This window comes from Typha latifolia, chromosome 14 (genome assembly GCF_019914945.1).
Source record: "Typha latifolia isolate L0001 chromosome 14, TyphaL0001v2, whole genome shotgun sequence".
Lineage (NCBI taxonomy): Eukaryota > Viridiplantae > Streptophyta > Magnoliopsida > Poales > Typhaceae > Typha > Typha latifolia.
The window spans coordinates 675,777-696,838 of NC_133099.1; the positions used below are offsets into that span (position 1 = coordinate 675,777).

The 21,062-nt window shown below is 38.9% G+C and overlaps 2 protein-coding genes and 1 long non-coding RNA gene across 3 annotated transcripts; all 3 read right to left on the minus strand.

Moving 5' to 3' along the window:
* Positions 1 to 2,742: 2,742 nt before the first annotated feature.
* LOC140801297 (3-ketoacyl-CoA thiolase 2, peroxisomal-like) lies at positions 2,743 to 7,070 on the minus strand. The gene is made up of 14 exons (XM_073156326.1): positions 6,855 to 7,070; positions 6,583 to 6,659; positions 5,797 to 5,881; positions 5,586 to 5,712; positions 5,410 to 5,508; positions 5,260 to 5,327; positions 5,056 to 5,163; positions 4,891 to 4,968; positions 4,621 to 4,753; positions 4,443 to 4,539; positions 4,019 to 4,142; positions 3,825 to 3,933; positions 3,279 to 3,362; positions 2,743 to 3,196 (listed from the first exon to the last, which is right to left on the minus strand). Exons 1-14 carry the CDS (start codon positions 6,933 to 6,935, stop codon positions 3,087 to 3,089), a joined length of 1,380 nt encoding a protein of 459 aa, XP_073012427.1. The 5' UTR covers positions 6,936 to 7,070; the 3' UTR covers positions 2,743 to 3,086.
* Positions 7,071 to 8,142: 1,072 nt separating this feature from the next.
* Positions 8,143 to 13,333, minus strand: LOC140800647 (uncharacterized). Its single transcript, XR_012111290.1, has 6 exons — positions 13,201 to 13,333; positions 12,950 to 13,056; positions 11,911 to 12,009; positions 11,155 to 11,275; positions 11,019 to 11,080; positions 8,143 to 9,219 (listed from the first exon to the last, which is right to left on the minus strand). It is a non-coding gene; the product is annotated as an uncharacterized lncRNA (long non-coding RNA).
* Positions 13,334 to 16,384: 3,051 nt separating this feature from the next.
* LOC140801464 (putative kinase-like protein TMKL1) lies at positions 16,385 to 18,846 on the minus strand. The gene is made up of 2 exons (XM_073156603.1): positions 17,331 to 18,846; positions 16,385 to 17,241 (listed from the first exon to the last, which is right to left on the minus strand). Exons 1-2 carry the CDS (start codon positions 18,700 to 18,702, stop codon positions 16,595 to 16,597), a joined length of 2,019 nt encoding a protein of 672 aa, XP_073012704.1. The 5' UTR covers positions 18,703 to 18,846; the 3' UTR covers positions 16,385 to 16,594.
* Between the last annotated feature and the right edge of the window lie 2,216 nt (positions 18,847 to 21,062).

The following is a 21,062-nucleotide window of genomic DNA, read 5'->3' on the forward strand; positions in this document are numbered from 1 at the left end:
AATTTCTCAAAGTTACCTAATACTGTATATATTATTTGACTTGAATTAATTATAAGTATTTTAAGTAATGTTTAATAGTAATTATTTCTTTATGTGTTACAGATTTCAAATGTTTCTCTATATTAACGTAGAGACTTCAACTCGTCAAACTATGTCGGATATATGTACATAAACGTCAACCTCACGAAAAAACGCGACGAGTAGGATAGCTTCGTTCAAAATCTCGAGAGATATCGTGGGGGGAGGGGGGAGGGGGGAGGGACGAGACCAAAATGAGAGCATTCGGCGACAAGCCGACAAGGAGGGCCCGAGGCCCAACACGTGAGGACTGATCGCCACGTGGGCCGACAAGCTTCCGCGACCAGGAAGCAAGTGGGGCCGGCTTTTTATATGCGGGGCTCGAAAGTTTCCCTCATATTAAATTCCTCGGGCCGTAGATTTCAAGTCCGAATATAAAACGCTTAAATCTTTTCTAATCCGTCCGTCCGCGTAAAAGTTATTATTATGCACTGTACACCTCTATCTCCCGAGAAGATATTTTCAAATAAGACCCTTCTTACAAACGATGGTTAAAGTGATTAATTTGCAAATAAGACCCTACGTTTAAGCGATTTTTGTTTTGGAAAATTAAAACAAAAACAAATTTACATTTTATTTTTTATTATTATTATCACAACTTAGATATTTATGATTTTACTAAGCAGTTTAATTTTAATGCATCAAAATATCTATACAGTAAAAATATGAATAATAATAAAAATAATACACGTGGTATTTTTAATAAATTATCTTATTTTCAGCCTTTTCTTTTTAGTGTGCAAGAGTTGTAACTCGAGTTAGAACCGCGTAATTATCCTAAACAGAGGGTATTGATATGCAAATTTCATGTCTTTAAACAACCTTCATCTTTCCCGCACAAGTACTTGAATGCTAATACTCGGGTAGTGGCGTTGGTTTTTGAAAAAAAAAAAAATGAAGTCGGGCAGCATCGATGGTGCGGGGTCGTGTCGAGGGTAAAGGGAGCAGACCCACCGCCCAAATGTTTGGTCGTGGGGCCCATGCTAAAAGGGAATCTTCGTCATGATGACCCCGAGATACGCCATAATTAGATATTACCACTAATAAGTTTCCCAGAAACACCCACCCCCCCCCCCATTTGCCGTTACATTGACCTGAAAGTATACCTGGTATGGGGACCGAGTATTTGACCAAACTACATTACTTTTTTTTTTAACTGAAATATACTGTAACTCGAATTTATTACTCGATAAAGTCTATTTTCATTGTAGTCTTAATAGAAATATTAAACTAATTAATATTTAAAAAACGCTAATTAGTTTAGCCTTTGTATTGTCAAATAAAATTTTTTTATCTGCTAAAAGATGAAGTTAAAAAAAACATTTACATACATAAAATATTGATCGGTCCAATATTTTAGAACCAAACAATAAAATACTTATTAATTCAATATTTTTATTAAGACCGTAATAAATAGATTTTATTTGATAATAAATTTGAGTAGTAATATATTTTAATATAAAAAAATAGAACTAACCCAATTTATTAGAGTTACATTATATGTAGTATTTGGAGGGATATTAATTTATTCTTTATATAACGTGAAAAAGAAAAGATATATGAAATTAATGGACTAAAATATCTTTTTAACTTCAACAATAAAAAAGTAATAGATTTAGATCATACCAAAAGTAATATTAGAATCAATTTAATTTTATATTTATTGGATAATAAACTTAGTTAGAGATAACAAAATATATTAGAGACCCATCAACTCAAAGTAAACAAGTGCTTAAGTCTCCATCTAAATATTTCTCCTTTCGGCAGGTATCATTATGTCCTTGACTGACTTCTTTTCTTTCTTCCTTTCTATGTAGCTCCAACAACTCATTAATGGTAATCTAATTATTCACTCTCCATTCCAAATTTAAGATGAATAACGCAATATCTAATCACAGAAAAGTTTGGGCGATTTTAGTGTGTCAGAGAACGGTAGCTTATTATGGTGTTAGAGTAGAAGTTTCGAGTTTTAAAATTCTATCAAATTAATCTCTTGTCTAAAAATATAATCTTTTTACCTGTTTAAATCAGCTCACTTCTTGGTCAATAAAAAATATTAAAGTCTAAAAGCGAGATACAAAAGTTATTATTATTATTAGGGGATGTAAGAAGGCTTTAAGTAAAGTGAAATAATTTGTTACTTTAAGCACACACATGTTATAGGTTTTTGGATTTAAGCAACAAGAAAGCTTTATCCTGTTGCTCTTTATTAGTAATCTCTCATTTCCAAGACTTTAACTCTCTAAGAACTTTAAAAATTTCCATCCATTAAACTAGTGCAGTAGCTCATTATATTATTCCTCACTAAGGATAATGCAGACACTATGGCCCTATCTTTTTACCAATAAAGTTAGCGCACCGAGTGTCATTAGCTTCTATTCTAACAAAGTGGATAATGGAAGAGTTTTTTAATGACCATTTTGTGGATTAGGTGTTCTATTCTCTTTAATATTGCACGAAAGCTACAGTCGTTGGGTAGTGTGGAGTTGCGAATAAGTTGTTAACTCTACCTAATGGACTAATAGGACAAGGAGCAAAGAAGCTCAAACCTAGATTGAATAAAATAAAGGTAATGGGTTTAGAAACATATTAGATTGGATCCGCATACTTTTGACCTTGTACTTGAAAGTTAAAAAGAATGCTACCCAAGAATTGGAACACAAATAAAACAAGGAAGAATAGGGTGTGCTGAAAGTGATAAGTGAACAAGAAGTTTCTTCTCCATACATCATAGTATTACAGAGAAAAAAATTATAACTGATCACGTCAAATGTTTGCACTAAGAAATCACTAGAACGAGAGAGAGCAGCAGGACGTGAATGAACCCAGAAAGTTGTCTTGTTTCACAGAACTATATATCGTTGTTCCAGAAGATAGGACGGAGGATGAAGACCATGTAAAAGCTTCATCTTTTATCATCAGCCAAAGCCTTGAAATACTAAAATTGACTTAAAATTATTAGCTTTCGATTATCGAATTCAGTAGCTTCGTTAGCGACCAAGAACGAACTACATGGCATCCTTCGATAACAGGTTGAGGGATTGGATCTGCCGGACATTAGAGAGTTCATCAACACTATCACCTCTTTCAAAGACAGCAGCGGCACCCATTCCTGAGCCTGCATACATAATGGATAATTAGCTCAGTAAATACGAGGGGGAGAAGGGGGGGAGAAGGGGGGAATGTTGTTGTATACCAACCTATGCACATTGTCACCACACCAAATCTGCAGTCTTTTCCCCTGCGCTTCATTTCATTCAGCAGAGTAGCCACACATCGGGCACCTGTCAACAGGATAAGAGAGCACATTAAGTGGTTTCTATTGTATAGGTTACAGAAGAGTGGAGCTACAGACTTCCACCATCTGACTCTATCAACTAGACCAGCAAATTGCCAAACGTTCCAGTGGACAGATAGGGATGCGTAAATGGCCATTAGAATGCCAGGAAAAATATGCATCTGGCTCACCACATTTAAAATGTAGAAAAGGCAAGTTATTTACAGAAAAAGCTTGAACCAAAGAGACACTCATTTTACACCACTGTCATCTATGCTCTCACGTTATGGTATTTTGATGACCGTTAAAATTTTAGATACCACACCGTTAACAATTTGTGCAACAGGATTAACAATTTAGTACATTTTAACAGTTGTTTATGCCAAAGCATCAAAATGGCCTCCAAAGTTTCAGAACTAAAATATATCTTAAATACCTAAACGATCAGTTATTATCAATTCACGAGTACCTGTTGCACCCAAAGGATGCCCAAGAGCAATTGCACCTCCATTCACATTTACTTTCTCTCGATCCAGCTGCAGCTTCTTGCAGCAATATACAAATTGAGATGCAAAGGCCTAGACACAAAGGAAGGATAAATTCACGACTGATTATCATAATACAGCACAATAAGATCAAAATAGTTATCCCCTAAAAATTTACCTCATTTAATTCAAAGAGATCAATATCTTCAATTTGAAGACCAGCAGATTTTACTGCAGCTGGTATTGCTACAGCAGGACCGATACCCATGACAGAAGGATCTACTCCAACTGCAGCAAAGCTCCTACATAGGTCAGAAAATTGATTATGATACTTGTAAAGTTCAATAATATGCACATCTATACAGCTGGAGAAAATTAATAGCAAATTTCTGGTAACCATAGCAGAGCAGCTAATGTATGATCCTGTTTAAGCTCTTATAATTGCAAAGCAAGCATCTATAGCAAAATTTCACATCTATTACATAAAATTGTAGAAGTTGTATGACACTAATTGCCACCATTTAAGATCATAAGCAGATAAAATTGCTGAACAAAAGCATAGTAAATAAAACAAATCTTCTATTTAGCAGGTGAAAATAAACCTGAAAACACCCAGAATTGGGAGCCCTTTCTTGTTTGCTACATCTCTCCTCATGAGGAGAACTGCTCCAGCTCCATCACTCACTTGACTAGAATTGCCTGCATATTTCATTATATATAAATATATAACCAGAGAACTTGAAGAAGCCTAAGGAAATCACAACAAAAAACTCTACTCACCAGCAGTTGTGCTCCCATCCTTCTTAAATACTGCTTTGAGCTTGGCAAGACCTGAAACTGAAGTTTCTGGCCGAATTCCATCATCAACAGAAATAGTGACTTGTTTCTCTTCCCCAGTTTTTGGGTCCACAATCTACGAAAATATAGCATTGAATCCAAAGTTAGCAAACCAAAGAAGTATATAAAGTTGAGGAATATTTTAAAGCAGCTGTTATATGCACTAAGCAGTATTCTTTGTATCACAAGTAGAACTACCAAGCTGCATTTTACCTTTGTGGCTACAGGAACAATTTCATCTCTAAATTTACCAGATGCAGTTGCTGCAGCTGCTCGTCTATGAGATTCAACCTGAGCATGGAGTTCAATATAAGATCTGATCTTATACATCAAACTAAGAATGAAAAAGTAACATTAAGATGTTTCAGTATAACTCACAGCAGCTTGATCTTGTTCTTGTCGGTTCACACCATAACGATGTGCCACATTTTCAGATGTAATACCCATGGGAAGAAGACAGTCTTGTGCTTGCTGAAAACTGTTAACCTGAAGCACCATAAAAGGAAAAGGAATCAATGCAAAATGGTAAGCCGAGTATATGAGGCTCACTAATAACTAGGCGGAAAATATCCAAGGGCATACTTTTGGGTTTACGGATCCTTCCCAAGCAACTGAATTTGCACTCATAGACTCTAAACCAGCACCAATGCCTATACCAGCAAAGAAAGTTGTAAATGAATGCAGATAAATGAAAGATGATCATGAACAAGGTTAACTCAATCAGAATCTCACCTATGTCATAAAAACCAGCTTTTATAGCTGCAGCAACATCAGCAACAGCTTGGAGGCCAGACGAGCATTGACGATTCACAGTTCTTATAGGAACAGTATCTGTATCGAAGGAGAACTAGTTAATGTCAATTGCAAAATGATAATTTCTACAAATCAAATTATGGGAAAAAAAATACCAGGAAAACCAGCATAAAAAGCTGCCATCCTGCACTCATTTGCTCTTTGAGCACCAGGAGCCAAGACACTGCCAACTACTATATCACCAACTTCGGTTGGATTTAGCTTAGTCTTATCCAACAGTGCCTAAGGGAAAATATTTCCGGTTAGTTGGTTTAGAAACATTTTGACTTATTCATATTGATGGAAATGAATATCGAACTTACAAACCTTGAGAACAGTAGCTAATAGGTCCTCTGGATAGGTATCCTTGAAACCTCCTCGCTTGGCCTTGCAAATTGGAGTTCGATAAGCACTGAATTGTAGGGGGAAAAAAGGGAAGAAGTAAGCCAGAAAGACTATCATGAAATATTTGTACAGATTTAATACAAAGCATGGTAAATTTTAGCTGGCGGAAGATATTACATTTCAAATTCACTTATATTGATTTTTATTGGATCGTAACAGAGCAGGTGAATTTTTCACATGCACTCCATATTTTAGAAAGAAGCAGCGGAACATCCATATATATCTTGCAACTTAAAAAATCAATTTTTTTCCAGAAGGAACCAAATGCAAGAGGCACCAGCAAACGTGGGGGCTGGGGAGGTCAATATGTCTTCAATCTTAGCCTCGTCACTGAAGTGGCTGTTTGCAGGACTAACAATGGGGTGCAAGATGCAAGGCTTACCGGCACTTAGTGTGATGCTCTCTTAGCATAAAGGAGATAAGAAAAAATTATACCTGACACTTGCAACAGTTTCAATTTTGTGTTACAAATTATTTTCTTCCAATTTCTTAGATTCGGAGCTGAATTATTTATAGAAAAATTCGATTTTTATGGTTGCAGAATGGATTCTGTTTCCCGGTCAAAGCCCTTTTACCCCCTCCCTTCTTATATAAAGGGTCTAAATTTATTTCACCCACAAGTAAGTGCATATCCAATGAGCTGAACAAAAGACGAAAAAAATGAACATAACTAAAGAGAAGAGCTAAAAAATATAAGGAAATACTTACGCCACGACGACCACATCATCTCCGAATGAGGAATTCCGTTGGTAAGCGGCACTATCCCCCACGGAACAAACAGAAGCCTGTCAATAGACAACCAATCCTCTCATAAATCGTGCAAAAATCAGGATAAATTGCATCAGATCAAGAACGGAAGTAGATCACGCATCAGAATCAAATCGACAACACAGACCCCGCGATCCAAACGACGAATAAGTAATGTATACGCCCTAGTTGAGAGGTAATTCTCGAATCCAATTGAAAGAAAAATCAATTACCGAGAGCAGAGGCGAATCATTCGAGGAAGACGGTAAGAGATGCTGAAGAAGAATTCTTTGCCTGTTGATCGCCTTCTCCATCTCTCACTCTCTGTTTCTCTCTCGCGATCTCGATCTCCCTCTCGATTACGCTACTTGGAACTTATCGGCAGAAGGGCTCGAGGTCATTTATAGAGCAGAATAGAGTAGTATATCCTTGCACGCAAGTGCCAATGTGCCATGCGGTAGCCGGATAAGAGCGCCACTTATGACCGTTTCGCACGACTTTATGCGGGTCGATCTGACACCATCCGATGGGGATCAAAGGGGCATCCGACGGCTGAAGATCAATAATTCGCCTTAGAGTGACCGCAAGGAACGGTATGGGCAGTACGGCGAAGTTGGCGGCGGCCGACCTTGCACTGGTAATAGTCAGTTTTGCTAATGCATAATTATCTCTATGCGGGAAACTTATAACTGCCATCTGATTCGTCTTGTAAGCGAATCGGGCCGTTAACTTGTATATAAGTTAGCGAGGATGATTACGCTTCTCTATGCTCGGCTGAGATACTGCCACGTCACGTGTTTGTATATAGGAGAAATTTATCAAAAAGGACCCCACTGTTTACAATTTTATCCTTAAGGTAACCATTTTATTAAAATTAAATGGGAATGGGGTCATCGATATGCGTGCCGCTCGGCTAATGTTGTCCTTTTATAATCTTTGGTTACCTCGTAAGTCGGAGTGGGCCATTTTAATGGGCTTTCTCAACAGTTACGATTTGGGCTAATCCAAGGCCCATTTTGTTATCTGAATATGATTGGAATAAGACAGTTTAATTTGAATAAAAAACTTCTAAGTTGGCGATAAATAGAAAGGGTTTGGTTTAAGTGCACATAATCGAGAGAGAGACTAGGAGTGGGGTTATCAGTTATGCCCAATAGGGAATAATTATATTACATTTAAAGATTGAGAAAGAAATTATTAGCTTGGACTTGGATTAAATTGTGTTCATGCACGAAACTGTGTAATTTGCAAACCTTAGGATATGTGGGGTAATACATTGCCAATGAATAGATTTCAGAAAAGGAAGTAGTATTAAAGAGTAAAAAGGAAATTATTGAGTGATGAGCTAGATGTGAACTGGCAGGATTAACTTGAACATGAACCGATAAACCCAAGTGCACCTAATTCTTTGGAAAGATTGGTCTTAGAACAGCAATTGCATGCATATCAGTGGCTGGTTGGACGCAATCACAACCAAATGCTGAAATGCATTCATAGGATAACACCAGATAGATTGTCATATAGTGCAAAGACATGTTACATACTATTATTCAACTTATATCATCCATAGCATATCAAAGGCAAGTAATACAAATGACGAGATAGTCGAAGTATCTGTAAGATCTTCAAAAGAGATGAAACCATGAAATGCATTTATGACAAATTACCATAAGTTATCCTCATCGCGGTGCAATAAATATAAACTATGCTCACCAAAAGAAGAAACTAGGGAAAATAATGCATACGACGAACACATATATAACAGATAACAGTTAACGACTGAGAATTCCTGATTTTTCCATCAGAGATGGAGTGTGAGGTCGATCTCTTTCTCAGTTGCATTCTTGATATCAGAAACCTCTCCACGGTTGACGTGGTTGACGATCATAGAAGTCAATGGTCCTGTCATGTTTACCTGTGCCCTCTCTGCTAACACATGAGATCTGCCATTATTAACATTATAGTTTCTACCCGAGTTCATAAAAACCGGTTGCTCTTCATTCCTTGCCATTTCTCCGACATGTGGAGTAGTGTAAGGGTATCCCAATCTAGGGGCCGGGTATCCCAATCTTGGATCTCCACCTCTTGTCACACCTCCAACATTAGTAGTAATAACAGTAGTAGAATTTCTTGCAGAGAACCTGGGATCTTCATCTCTTGCCATGCCTCTAGCATATGGGATAGTAAAAGGATATGGAGAAGCAAACCTGGCATGGTGTCTGGGTCTCATTCCATCGTGGGCACAGTTTAATGATCGATGAGGTTGGCAGTAAGGAAGTCTCGGGATCGATCTATTAGCCAAGCGACTTAGAGATAGAGCATGGTTTTGATGGCCATGCTGCAACAATATGTGGTGATTCATAGGTCTAAAAGATGGACAGCGTGCAGATGGGAAGGGAGGTGGCATTTGCATGGCTAAGAGATGAGCCTCTTCTTGAGCCTTCCTTGTAGTCTCTCGCTCAATACGGTGGCCATTCTGATGGCCTCCCAATGCTTGTGAGCTGGTGAACATCCGATCACAGTAGTTGCATGGAAACCTCTTTTCCCCTTTCTTTCCTCCATCCATGAGCTTCCTTTTCAAGTCAACGTTCATTGTATCTGTGGGAGAAGAACCAAAATAGCAAAGGAAATCATACAGCCGTAAAAGAAGTGCATTATTTGATAGAAACTTATCAAATGCAAACAAGATAAACATATAATATGATTTATTTATTTAATAGCTTAAACCTTGGAAGTTGAAAGAAAACTTCGAAGAAAAGAAGGTATTTACAAAAAGATTGTTATTGGCTGGGAAGAAATTCAGAAAGCGAAACAAGAACACTGAGATGAATAAAACAATGAGGTTGACAGCAACTAGAACAGCTAAGAAGATGTAGGAGAGGAAGGTTACCACGAGGGTGAGAGAAAGAAGACAAGGATGAAGCACAACAGCCTCTAAGTTGTATGTCTCTATAGTCTATAGGAAGTAGGAACAAGAGGTCTCCTTATATAATAGTTGGTATGTGCGGTGAACTACATCTTCTGAATATAGAAACCCCTAGGTTTCCTTTGATGGTGTGGTCTCCTCTTTACAGGTACATCAAACTAAAGGGTGAATGAGATTCAAAAGGAGATATCGCAATGAAGGAAGAAAATCGGTGCACATTATGTGCTTAACTTATGGCAACTTTTCTTTCCTTTTGTTCTTCTATTCTTCCCCCCTGATACTCTTCTTTAATATATGACTTATCCTGTTTTCTGCCATATGACTCAAAAGGAAATACCAGCATTCCATCTACTTAGTTAGTTGTTCATACTTCATAGAGGAAAAAATGGAAGGTTACTAGTCACTAAGTCTATTCTAAATGACACGCTTTACTTTTTAGATGATTCCAGGAGTACATGATGAAACATAATTATATTTTCTTTTCTTTTCATATTTTACCATAGGAAAGATGACCAATAAAGCCATTTGCAAAATTCTCTCGACAAATCTAAGGTATCTGTAAGTTCTGTGGCCATTTGTAAATGGCTTTATTTGAGTAAAAAGTAATTTGTAATACGATAGATAATCCTTGATCATTGATTCCTCAAGATACTCTATGCATATGGCAAAATAACGTGAATTTAAGAATGCAGTTTCATATATTTCTCGAGCCTTTGTTTCTTAATTTTGCAGTACAATTCTTCTTTTTCTGACTCAACTCTTGAATGCGCGGCAAATCATGAAAACTAACAGAAGAAATCAGAAGATAAAAGCAACACAAAGTCACCAAGATTTCATGCATGTTACAGTATCTATCAAAAACTCACTCGAAATAATGAAATTATTCAACACTACCATTTCAGTAATCAGGATAAGTTCTGTATCCAGGTATCCAACTCATTGAATGAAGGATATATTTAAAGATATTGCAGGCAAACAATTAAGGAGAGGAAAAAATGAGTGGCATCTACTTGGGTCAAAGAAAAAATGAAAGAAAGTTAACAATGAACACAGTTGTCACAAGTTAAATAATTGCCATAGTAGAAAATTTAAGCAAGAAATTAATAGGTTAACATACTAAGCAGGTACTAAATAGATAAGAACAGTTAGCAGAGAATATAGTACATTTGCCAATCATATGCCTTAACATATTACGCATATCATAAAAAGAGTTTCAGTGTTTGAATTTCATTATTAGGAAGAGAGTCTCATAGTAGCCAACTGTCCATCATAGTGCAAGTTCATGCACTATATGATACAGACATATGAAACGAGACTCACATAATTAAACATTGATATGCATCCTAATATGTTTTTGCACCAAATTTCACTGGTTAATGTGCTTCTCAACCATAGATAAGAGCGGATGTTTGAAGATGTTGTTCAGATCAAAAAATAAAAATTGTCATTCCTAAATATGCTAACTACTTACTTAGAGACTTTGTTCAGCTGGGTAGATCTTTCAGTTGAATGGTTCATCATTGCATCTTATGCCTGTTAACACCAACTCAGAAAATGAAAACGATATTGCATTACCAACACCCTTAAACTATAATGAATCCTAGTACCTCTGTCCCACATGTATGTCCTGAACAAGCATTCATCCAGGTCCAAGATCGCACTTCAAACTTTCAAAAAAGAAGGCAAGATAACAGAACCACAAGCTGAAAGGCCGGTGATACTGATCTCCTGTAGTAGATACAATAATCAAACTCTTTAGTCCTGAACTGGAAGCAGAGAGAAAATTACTTAATATGCTTTTGTGAAGAAGGTAGCTCGGAGGTAGGATGACAAATTTGAGACCCCTCTAAAATTGATGTCATAAAAAAAGTCTACCAATTTTATTATCATAAGCATGTTGGAAGATATTCAAAAATAAGATAACTTTGTTTACGCAGCCAGTGAGACCGTTTAGAACTCCAACCAATTTCCAGCACATTAGATGATCCAATATGATATCATCTCCAGTAATTCACAAGTTAACAAACGAGTTCCTATAGCCAATCCTTTCATAAGCATGTTGGAAGATATTCAAAAATAAGATAACTTTGTTTACGCAGCCAGTGAGACCGTTTAGAACTCCAACCAACTTCCAGCACATTAGATGATCCAATATGATATCATCTCCAGTAGTTCACAAGTTAACAAACGAGTTCCTATAGCCAATCCTTTAATCTTAGTGAGTACAATATTTCAGAAATAAAGGTTTTGAGAGGAAACTAAATTCTGAAATTTAAAAATGTAGCGACTTACTTGAGAACTGTCCCGAAGACGATAATTCAAGAACCAAGTCAATATAAAATAACTTGCAGAGTTAGGGATACCTGGCTGCATCCTTATATCAAGGTCTGATTGGATACTGTTTTGGAATGATTTCATTGGAGCTTCAATTAGATTCTGATCTTCTACTTGTTGAAAAATAACTAGCAACAAAAGAATATGTAAAGCTACGATGAGAATAGCGCAAGACGAACTGCAAAAAGTCATTAATGCTTGCATAGCAAATTCTTGATAACTTTGAAAGGAAAAAGTATTAACGTGTGTCATACATTATATACTAAAAAAGACTCAGGTTAGAGTAGATGGAACCCAACAGATGACAAAGCAAATAAATGACATGAAGAATAAGGTCCAGGTGACTCCTGAAAACTAGAGTAGCGTAGTAATTTAGAAACTTCAATACAGTCTAAAATAGAAATGAACATATAGACTTGTTATTACCGGTAATAAATAAGACTATTCTGCAAAAGTGTAGCATAGTGCATAAAGTTGAAAAATCCACATCTTAGATTACACAGTTTCCTTTGAATCAGTTACAAAATTTACTCAAATGTTCCAAATCAAGGAAAGGCAGTAAAGATATAATATCCACTCATTTGAATGATCTGAACCAAAAATGATTGAAGACTCAAGAATTTCAATATTCAATACATTATGACGCTTCCATTGCGTATATGTTAGCAACACAAGGTATTGTACGATTATACCATCATTCTTTTTCTTGATCAAAGCATCATTAAAATTCCTTCAAAAATTTGATGTAGCGTGGACCTCAACAAACATCAACTGTACTCAAAATTTGAAGTCAAGTATGCAGTTTCCAGTAGTTTCAGATATGACAAGTGTGGAAATCCACTCAGAATAGTAAAGTACCAAACACATTCATATATTGCATGCTTTCAACATGATGGCCAGCAAAAGTACGATTACAGCTAGGTGATTAATGCTATTAGTTAAATAACATCCGTTCTTAAATTCCTCAAAATCTACTACAAATGCATCGCATAGCACCAGTGGATTTAGTAGTCTGAGAAAGGAACATTAGTCAAGCAACATAAAAGAATTCCAGAGAGAACAAATAACCAGAATCTCATGGCATCTCCATCTTCGACCATGAGCATTCTTTCTTTCGTTTTCTTCTCATCCGGGCACGGGATCCACCAAATAGGGAAAATCCAACTCGCTGTATACTGGGAAGAAGAAGAAGAAGAACCAAATGAAAAAAGGGGATTAGAGCCAAGAGAACCATACATTCTCCATCATAAACTATATCCAAAGTAAACCGAATTCGATGTTCCATTGTTTGATAACAAAGAGTAAGATTAGAAGCCCACCATTCGATCCTTCCGTGGCGAAGCATTCAACTGAGAGAAGAACAACTTGGCAAACGAGAGTAGGAGAATTCGAGAAAATCGGAACCAAAAGATGCGAGTACGAACTCGAGGAGCAATCCGAGCAACTACTAAGGAAGTATTTCAAAGAGCGAGGACGAACAGAGGAAGGCTAAGTAGGCCTTAATCCAAAATAGGCCTATTTGTTAAAGAAAATATGGCTTTAAATCTGGGCCGAAACTTGGGCTAGTATTTGGCCCAACAAGGCCTAAGAATATTTTATATCGGATATTTTCACTTCACACCCTACATAATATGTTTATTACGAGGGAATTTTTTTTTCTACAAAAATTTATTGGAAAGAGACAATGGAATCATTCACATAGAACATTATAAATGCTTCAAATCGTAAGAGCGAGATTTGAATTAATTTTCCATTTATTTATTATTTAGAATAAGGGACAAAAATTGATAGATGCGATCTGTCCTTAGTCAAGAAAACGTTAAGTGGTTGAGGGATATCTACAGGGGGAATATTTCACTTTACGCCAAGTTGACTTTTCCCCCAAGACCTTGTGGTAAAAAAGAAAGAAAAAAGATCGTCCTGTCAAATCACACAATCCAAATCAGTAATTTATTTTATTTTTAATATTAATATTGTGTAAGTAATTATTTTCTAGAAGCTAATTAGTGTAGATAAAAGAGTCAATTATCCCTGTGTGGCTATTTTTATAGGTCCGTAACTAGACAATTCTCTTCAAAATTACACCACAGCGGGAGCAAAATCATACGTTTATATAGTATTTTGGTAAATAATTTATCAAATATCAACCATAACATTTAGAAGAAATTTATATTTATAATCTTCAATTGCACCATTGAGCTCCTAATTTGAAAAGCTCAATTTCTACCGACCATACAAAGCTAGAGGTAATCATATGGCCCAATGTGGCCATGCCTCGCTCCGCTTGATTTGGAATAGGCTAAGCTCAGCTTAAATCAAACTTTGGGCTCGACACAGTTTGGGCTATAAATTGCCAATATGTGACACGAGGCAGTCCTTTCGTTGCCTGGCCTGATTTGGAAGCTCGTCATTGATCCAACCCAAAATCTGCCTGTCTACAGAAACATAAGGCCCAGCTCAAAGCCTGCATGCTCAACATTTCTTTCTTGCCACTACCTAACCAGATCAAACACCAAAAACCCTAACTTTACCTAATTCAAGATTTAGATTTGAAGTATATAAATCTAGATTTTCATTGAGATCCAAAGAAAGGAAGCTTACTAGTCTTCATGGACGCATCAGCCTTAATGACCTTCCTCGTCATGCTGACGAACAATGTGATCCTGTGCTCCGTTGCTGTGATGGTGTTAGTTATCGACATGTTACCACAATGCACCCGCTCTCCGTCAGCGCTCCAGCAACATGCAGTTCACCAAGATCCCAAATTGACCTAGCTTCGCCACCACGTTCTTCGTCAACACATCATTGCATTCTTCATGTAAGTGTACGTGTACGACGTCGCGCCACTCATCACCCCTAGTGATGCTCGCCATCACTGTTATGCACCCAGTGTGTGCTGACACCATTACTCTCACCATGGAGACGAAGATAGAGGATGCTAGAAACTAAATCAAGGGCAAAGAATCAGTTTGTGTGTAGTTCAAGCTTGAACACTTTCGAATGCTTGAGGTTTGGAGTAAATCTTTGATGTTTAGTGCAATGCAATGTCTTGATTATTAGATTAAACCATGTTGATCTTCAATCTACTTGTTCTATCATTCGACATCTTGCCCAACCGCCCCATTAATCTCAACCCGGCACGCCTAGCTTGAGCTCACTCCCTCACAGGACGGTGGGCAATTATTGGCTAGACTATTCTAGTCCGGCTCTGTCTAACCCACGTGAGAGCATATTGATAAACAAATTACTCAACCCAATTGGCCTGGCCCGCCTGATGGTTACCTCTATACGTGGCATAGATGATTAGTACCGTCTTGCAACAAGAGGTTGTAGGATCGACCTCTAGCACGGGCATTGTATTTGTTTGTTGGTGGAAGTAATGGCATGGCTCCGGCTCTTACGGCTCAATGGTTAGATGGTATGAAAAATCTGCTTAGAGGTGCAACAGCTAGGAGCATTAGCCCGATATCAATTTGCTTGGAGTTTTGATTTGATAGTGGAGTAGCTGGAAGCAGCGGTTCGATGCAATGGTTAGCCCATATGTGGCTCAGTGTATTGAAAGGGTAGGTTCGTTTATCTAATTTATTATCTTATATATTATGTGATTCATTTGTCTATGTGGAACCAGTTTTTAAGCCTAAGCTTTTGAATGATCAAAGCACTCATTTTCTCATAGTATTCACAATAGACTAAAACCTTGAAAATCTGTGCCTCTTCCCATCTTCTATGCAATTAAATTGACATCCAAAAAAAAATGACATCCAAATGTCCATTGGTCTTTCTGTTCACATCTAAACTATTGAAATTTGAGACAAAAACGCCATCAACGTACAGTATTGTTGACTAAAACCCGTCGACAGGAGTAAATGCAAGGCCCCATGGTTTTCTTCCTAGTTCCTATGCAGCATTCGAGTCTAAAAAGCTGGTAGACTTCTATGCCGACATTGGTGTCTGCTATCATTGCTGCACCTCCAATGAGCACTATTGCAGGAGATAACAATGCTGCTGCTATGCTTTTCTTTTCCCTTTGGAAAGTGACTCTTTCATGCCGGTCTTTTGATGCATATGAGACCACCTAGGCAAAGTTGATTTTTTGTTTCAGTATACAAACTCAATCCAAATCAGCAGTTCAGCTGATTGTGATAGAAATTATGGGTTTGATTATCTTACAAATGTTGGATTTTATAACATTTAGTAATTTTTTACTGAAAGGTGATAGCTACGTAGTTTAAACTCATTGTTATTTGTTCCTAAAAAGATGATTATCTATATATAAAAGAAAAGAAAAGAAATGGATCATAAAGAAAGAAACTTTAGCTAAAGTCCCGTTGGCCTTCAAAAGCATGGAACATGGAAGCTTCTTTATTCTCAAAAGTAGGATCGATACTAGAAGTGTTTAGATCTCAACAACCACTTACTTGTACTACATCAACAGATTCACACAGCCATCTGAAGCCAAAAAGGAAGTGACCAAATTAAGAACTATAATAAATCACATTCATATGATGTCCAATTGGGTCCAATCGAAGGCCAAATCTAATAACAAAGGATGATCAAACACTAAACTTCACATCCAATGTACAGAGATATAGTTGGGCGTTTGCAATCCTCCAACGTCTTCTTCTCTAATCTAAAACCACCTACTTCCTTTGGAAGGGTCACTAGAACTGATCAAATTTCTCGAGAAGAACTTGTTGGAGTTCGTTCAGGAAATCAGAATGGTGTGCCAATCTCACTCCTGGTATCAGTAGGACTATACAAAGCTGATCTGTTCCTAGGCCGGTTCTCCTCTAGTTGCTTCACAACCTCGGTCATGTCTGGCCGCACCGACGCCACCGGGGCGCAGCAACCCATGGCAAGCTTCAACGCCTGCACCAACCCGTCCTCCATTGGGCTCCTTATCCCCTTCAAAACTTCGACGTCAAACACCTCCATCGTCGTTTCCTCCAACACCGCCACCTTCACCAACGACGGCAGGTCGGCGCCCACGCCGTTCCTGCTGCCGTTGGCCCTCCCCGGCTTCTTGCCCATGAGGATCTCCAGGAGGAGTATCCCGAACGCGTACACGTCGGTCCTCGAGTTGCATCTCTTCATCTTCTGGAGCTCGGGGGCCTTGTAACCGTCAGACTTGGCGGCGGAGATCATCTCACCGGCCACGGCGGGCACCATTAGCTTGTTGAGGCCGTACTCGGTGAGCCTCGAGACGAAGAACTCGTCGACGAGCACGTTCTTGGAGCGGACATTCCCGTGGGTGATCGGGGTCTCATGCCCCGTGTGGAGGTACGCGAGCGCCCTGGCGACTCCGAGGGCTATCCTGTGGCGCCTAGCCCAGTTTAATAGAGGCCTCCCGGCACTACTTTCTACAAGAGGATCAGATCAAACAGTTGGTGAAATTGACGTTCGTAAGGTGTTCGAGGAGTTTAAATTTGAGAGAGGGGATTGGAATTACCATGGAGGAGATCGTGGAGAGTTCTATTGGGGAGGTAGTCGTAGATGAGGAGCTTCTCTCCTCTCTTCCCTTGGTAGAATGCTCTCAAGGAGAGCAAGTTCTCGTGGCGAGCTCGCCCGAGCTGCCGGATCACAGGCACGCATGAAGACGACTCAACGCAGCTTCCTTCCCTCAACAGCCTGAGAGCAATGTTGCCGCCGTCGGCGAGCTTCGCCTTGTATACGGTTCCGTAGCTCGTCTTCTCCATTACTTGGCCAGTGGCGTTGAGTACGTCCTCGAGCGTCAAGTGCTCTCCGCCTTGGAAAACCATCAGCTTCCCTTCGCCTCCTTCGTCTCCCTCCTCCTCTATTTCCATCTCATCCCCCTCTCCCTTCCTTCCCCTGTTCCTCCTCTTTCTGCCCTGCACCCATCCAATGGAAACTGAAGCGAGGACTACTGCCCCGGCCATTAATCCAATCACAATACCAGCAACGGCTCCTGGGCTGAGACCAGAACTAGACCCGCATTTCCCAAGAGGAGCGCCGCAAAGACTTGGGTTGTTCCCTTGAAAATCTTCTAACCCAAACTTGGACTCTCCAAACGCTTGAGGAAGCTGGCCGGAAAAGTTATTGTAAGAAAGATTCAACTTTTGAAGGTTTCTCAGCTCCGCAAGTGACTCCGGAACAAGCCCAGTAAGCCTATTGCTCCCTAGATCAAGCTCCTCCAGCCCACGAAATTTTGCGACGAACAGGGGAAACCCGCCTTCGAATCGGTTGCCACCCAAATCGAGCAGTCTAAGTTGGTCGCAAGTGGAGTTCGGTCCTGCTGGATCGGGGATAAATCCGGATAAGTTATTCCCGTGGAGACGTAGCGAGGTTATGCGATCACATAGGTTCCAAATCGAAGGAGGAAGAGACCCATCAAAGGAATTGGCTCCAAGATCGACCTTTGATAGCGAAGGGGAGTTCCCAAGCTCAAGTGGGATGGGCCCAGTGAGAGAGTTCACAGCGAGGAAGAGGGACTCGAGAGAGGAGAAGTATCCGATCTCAGGTGGGATTGAACCCGAGAGAGCAGAAGCAGGGAGTTGGATAGAGATGAGTTGGAGAGATGGGTCGGAGGAGAGGGAAAGGTTCGATCGCACATCGGGCTCGCCACACCGAAGCGATTCACCGTCGGCGGTGTTCCACCGGAGGCCTCGCCAGAGGCAGAGAGGAGTGGAAGTATTCCACGTGGAGAGCTGGGTGTTGTCCAAGGCGTCGCCTTTGAGAGCCGGCTTTATCTTGCGGAGCAGCAGTTGGACATCGGAGGACGACGACGACTTGAGCGGAGACAAGAGGAGGAGGAAGAAAACGAAGGAGAATGAGAGAAGAAGAGGAGAGAAGAAAGATGCCATTGCTGTTGCTGAGAGGAGTACCAGAGAGCAGAAGAGGAGGAGAAAGGGAACAAAAAAGGCGAGGTTTTTGGAGAGGTTTCGAAGTGTGCAGTAGACAATAGTAGGGTTTTGGGCATTGGAGTGCGAGGAAGATGGTTTGGAATATTAAGGTGGTGTTACTATATATTCTTTTGTGGGAAAAAATAATGATAGATATCTTTCGATTGACCACCCACTTAAAAGACCAAAGTCGAGTTTCTTTTTCTGGACCCACCAACTACAAATAGCACAGACGTAGGTCCCATCAACGGTAGGTGGGTGTCGATTGGGTTTCTGGGATGGTGGGTGGAAATTATTTAGGAAAAAAAGTAAGATGAGGGTGGTGTGGACCGCTGACCGCTTGGCTTCTCTTCTCCAGTTGCCATTAGTGGGTGGGTGTCCATTGGATGCTTCGTCCTTTCATAGCTTTCTACTTGTTTCTTTATTGTTAGACTCCTCTAAAGTTCTAATTTCTAACTCTATTACTATCTGTTCCTCGATTTGATTACTCTTCTGAGAAAGATTAGGCCACGCTCATGTTTCTTTTTTTATTAAAAAAAATATATCTATATATATAGTAAGATATAAGAAATACCTTCACATAGATCTTTATCACATTCACAGTGCTTTAAACCACTAGTCTTTTGATTGAGGGAGGCTAACTATTGAAGGCTCTTAGCCCTTGAGGTCCCTATTATTCATGTGAGTTTATAAGTTTAAATCCTTCCGCCTTAATATTTTTTAAATTTTCTGTTAATTAGCTTTTCTTTTTTGTTTTAGTGATGACAGTGTATAAAATATTTTTTGTTTAACATACTCGTAGATACCGAAGCAGAGCCATATTTTAGCCTTTTTTTTATATAAAAAGAAATACTATATGTGAATTTTCTGTTAGATCCATTGTAACTAATTTATGTGATTATGATCTATTAAAAAATTAAAAAAAAAATTAATTAACTCTAATTTTTTGTGCTAGTAACTAAAATTTTTTATGAATTGAACAAAATGTTGAACCCTTATCAATGCACTACAGTGCAGTTTTTAGGACCACTAAGATCTACTGACACTGAGATCTGCAGTAGAACGAAATCTCTTAGTTTTCTTAAAAATATTTAGTATCACAACTTTTAACTCTTTAATATCCCATTCCAGTCTAGGGCTTATAACCGTACGTGCCTTAAGAGTGCACTTAATGTTAAAACTTTTCTTTAAGTCATTCAAAGCACATCGAGATCCATAATCTCTCATCCATATATAGAATTATATTATAGACGAAATCTTGTTATGATGTAGGATCAAATCCGCAACCTTGGCTACACTAAGATCCATAGCTTTGAAACATTTTCGAATTCGCTTGCTGGAAGTGATGGCCCAACGTGAGTGGGCTTTTCCTCAAATACTAAGCCCCTTTCCCATAAGAAAGGCGTGGAGACCCAAGCCTGTGAGCCTTTCTTCCCCTTTGCGAGCATTTAAGCAAACAGGTAGACGTCAATAAACCCGGGCAGACAAAGAGGCCCACGTTTGCAAAAGGAAATGCATCAAATGGTTGACAGCTGCAACCCTTTCTTAGCCTGATTCATTCGATGAAGAGCCGTCCCCCAAAAAGTTATGTATGTATAGGTGTGGGACTGTGCATGCATGACGTGGTTAGTTCATGTGATGTGCTTAAAATGAGCTAATGGAGATGGGGTTTGTTCTCCCTAAAGAGTGAATCTCTCTATAGCTAGCAGTTCAAGTTGTTGGACGTCGGTAGGATGGAGATGGGCGCAGTAGTACTGCATGAGCTTTAAGCTTGGCAAAGTCTCTCCATCGATGTGACATGATATCTCATCCAACGACATGCGTATATGGGGAGGTCCACAGTTGGGTGTTGTAGGTCAATCCTGGAAGCACATGCATGCATTGCATATCAACAGTTGCACATTAAATTTGATGGTGGTTGTGTTTCCCTTTCTCCCTTGCATGATACATCATTGTTATACTCGAAATCATTAGATATAGTCTATGCGTCACGGCATTATAAGCTATATCAACTTTTTCTTAGCTTTACCGAACAGAGTTTCGGCACATACAATGGATGTTATTTACCATAGTCGACTTAACTGGTTCTCAAGAGTTATGTTCTCTTTCAAATTTATATCCTATGATGATCATTTAAAATAGCTAAATATATGAGATATAAAATAAGAGCGAGCACGATAATAGCTGTAAGATGCGTGCAACTCGATGCACATGATCGGCCCACATGCCGAATCCTGTCATATTTTGGCTCTTATCAATAAAGATATAGAAGAGGCTTGTAATACAATTCATAGCTAGCAAACTAATCATGATAGCAGTAA

Coding starts and splice junctions, on each gene's coding strand:
- LOC140801297 (XM_073156326.1), bottom strand. CDS start 6,935: ATGGAGAAGGCGATCAACAGGCAAAGAATTCTTCTTCAGCATCTCTTA. Junction 4,969..5,055: donor AAGAACAAGATCAAGCTGCT/GTGAGTTATACT, acceptor CTCCATGCTCAG/GTTGAATCTCATAGACGAGC. Junction 4,540..4,620: donor GGATGGGAGCACAACTGCTG/GTGAGTAGAGTT, acceptor TGAAATATGCAG/GCAATTCTAGTCAAGTGAGT.
- LOC140801464 (XM_073156603.1), bottom strand. CDS start 18,702: ATGGCATCTTTCTTCTCTCCTCTTCTTCTCTCATTCTCCTTCGTTTTC. Junction 17,242..17,330: donor TCTCCACGATCTCCTCCATG/GTAATTCCAATC, acceptor ATCCTCTTGTAG/AAAGTAGTGCCGGGAGGCCT.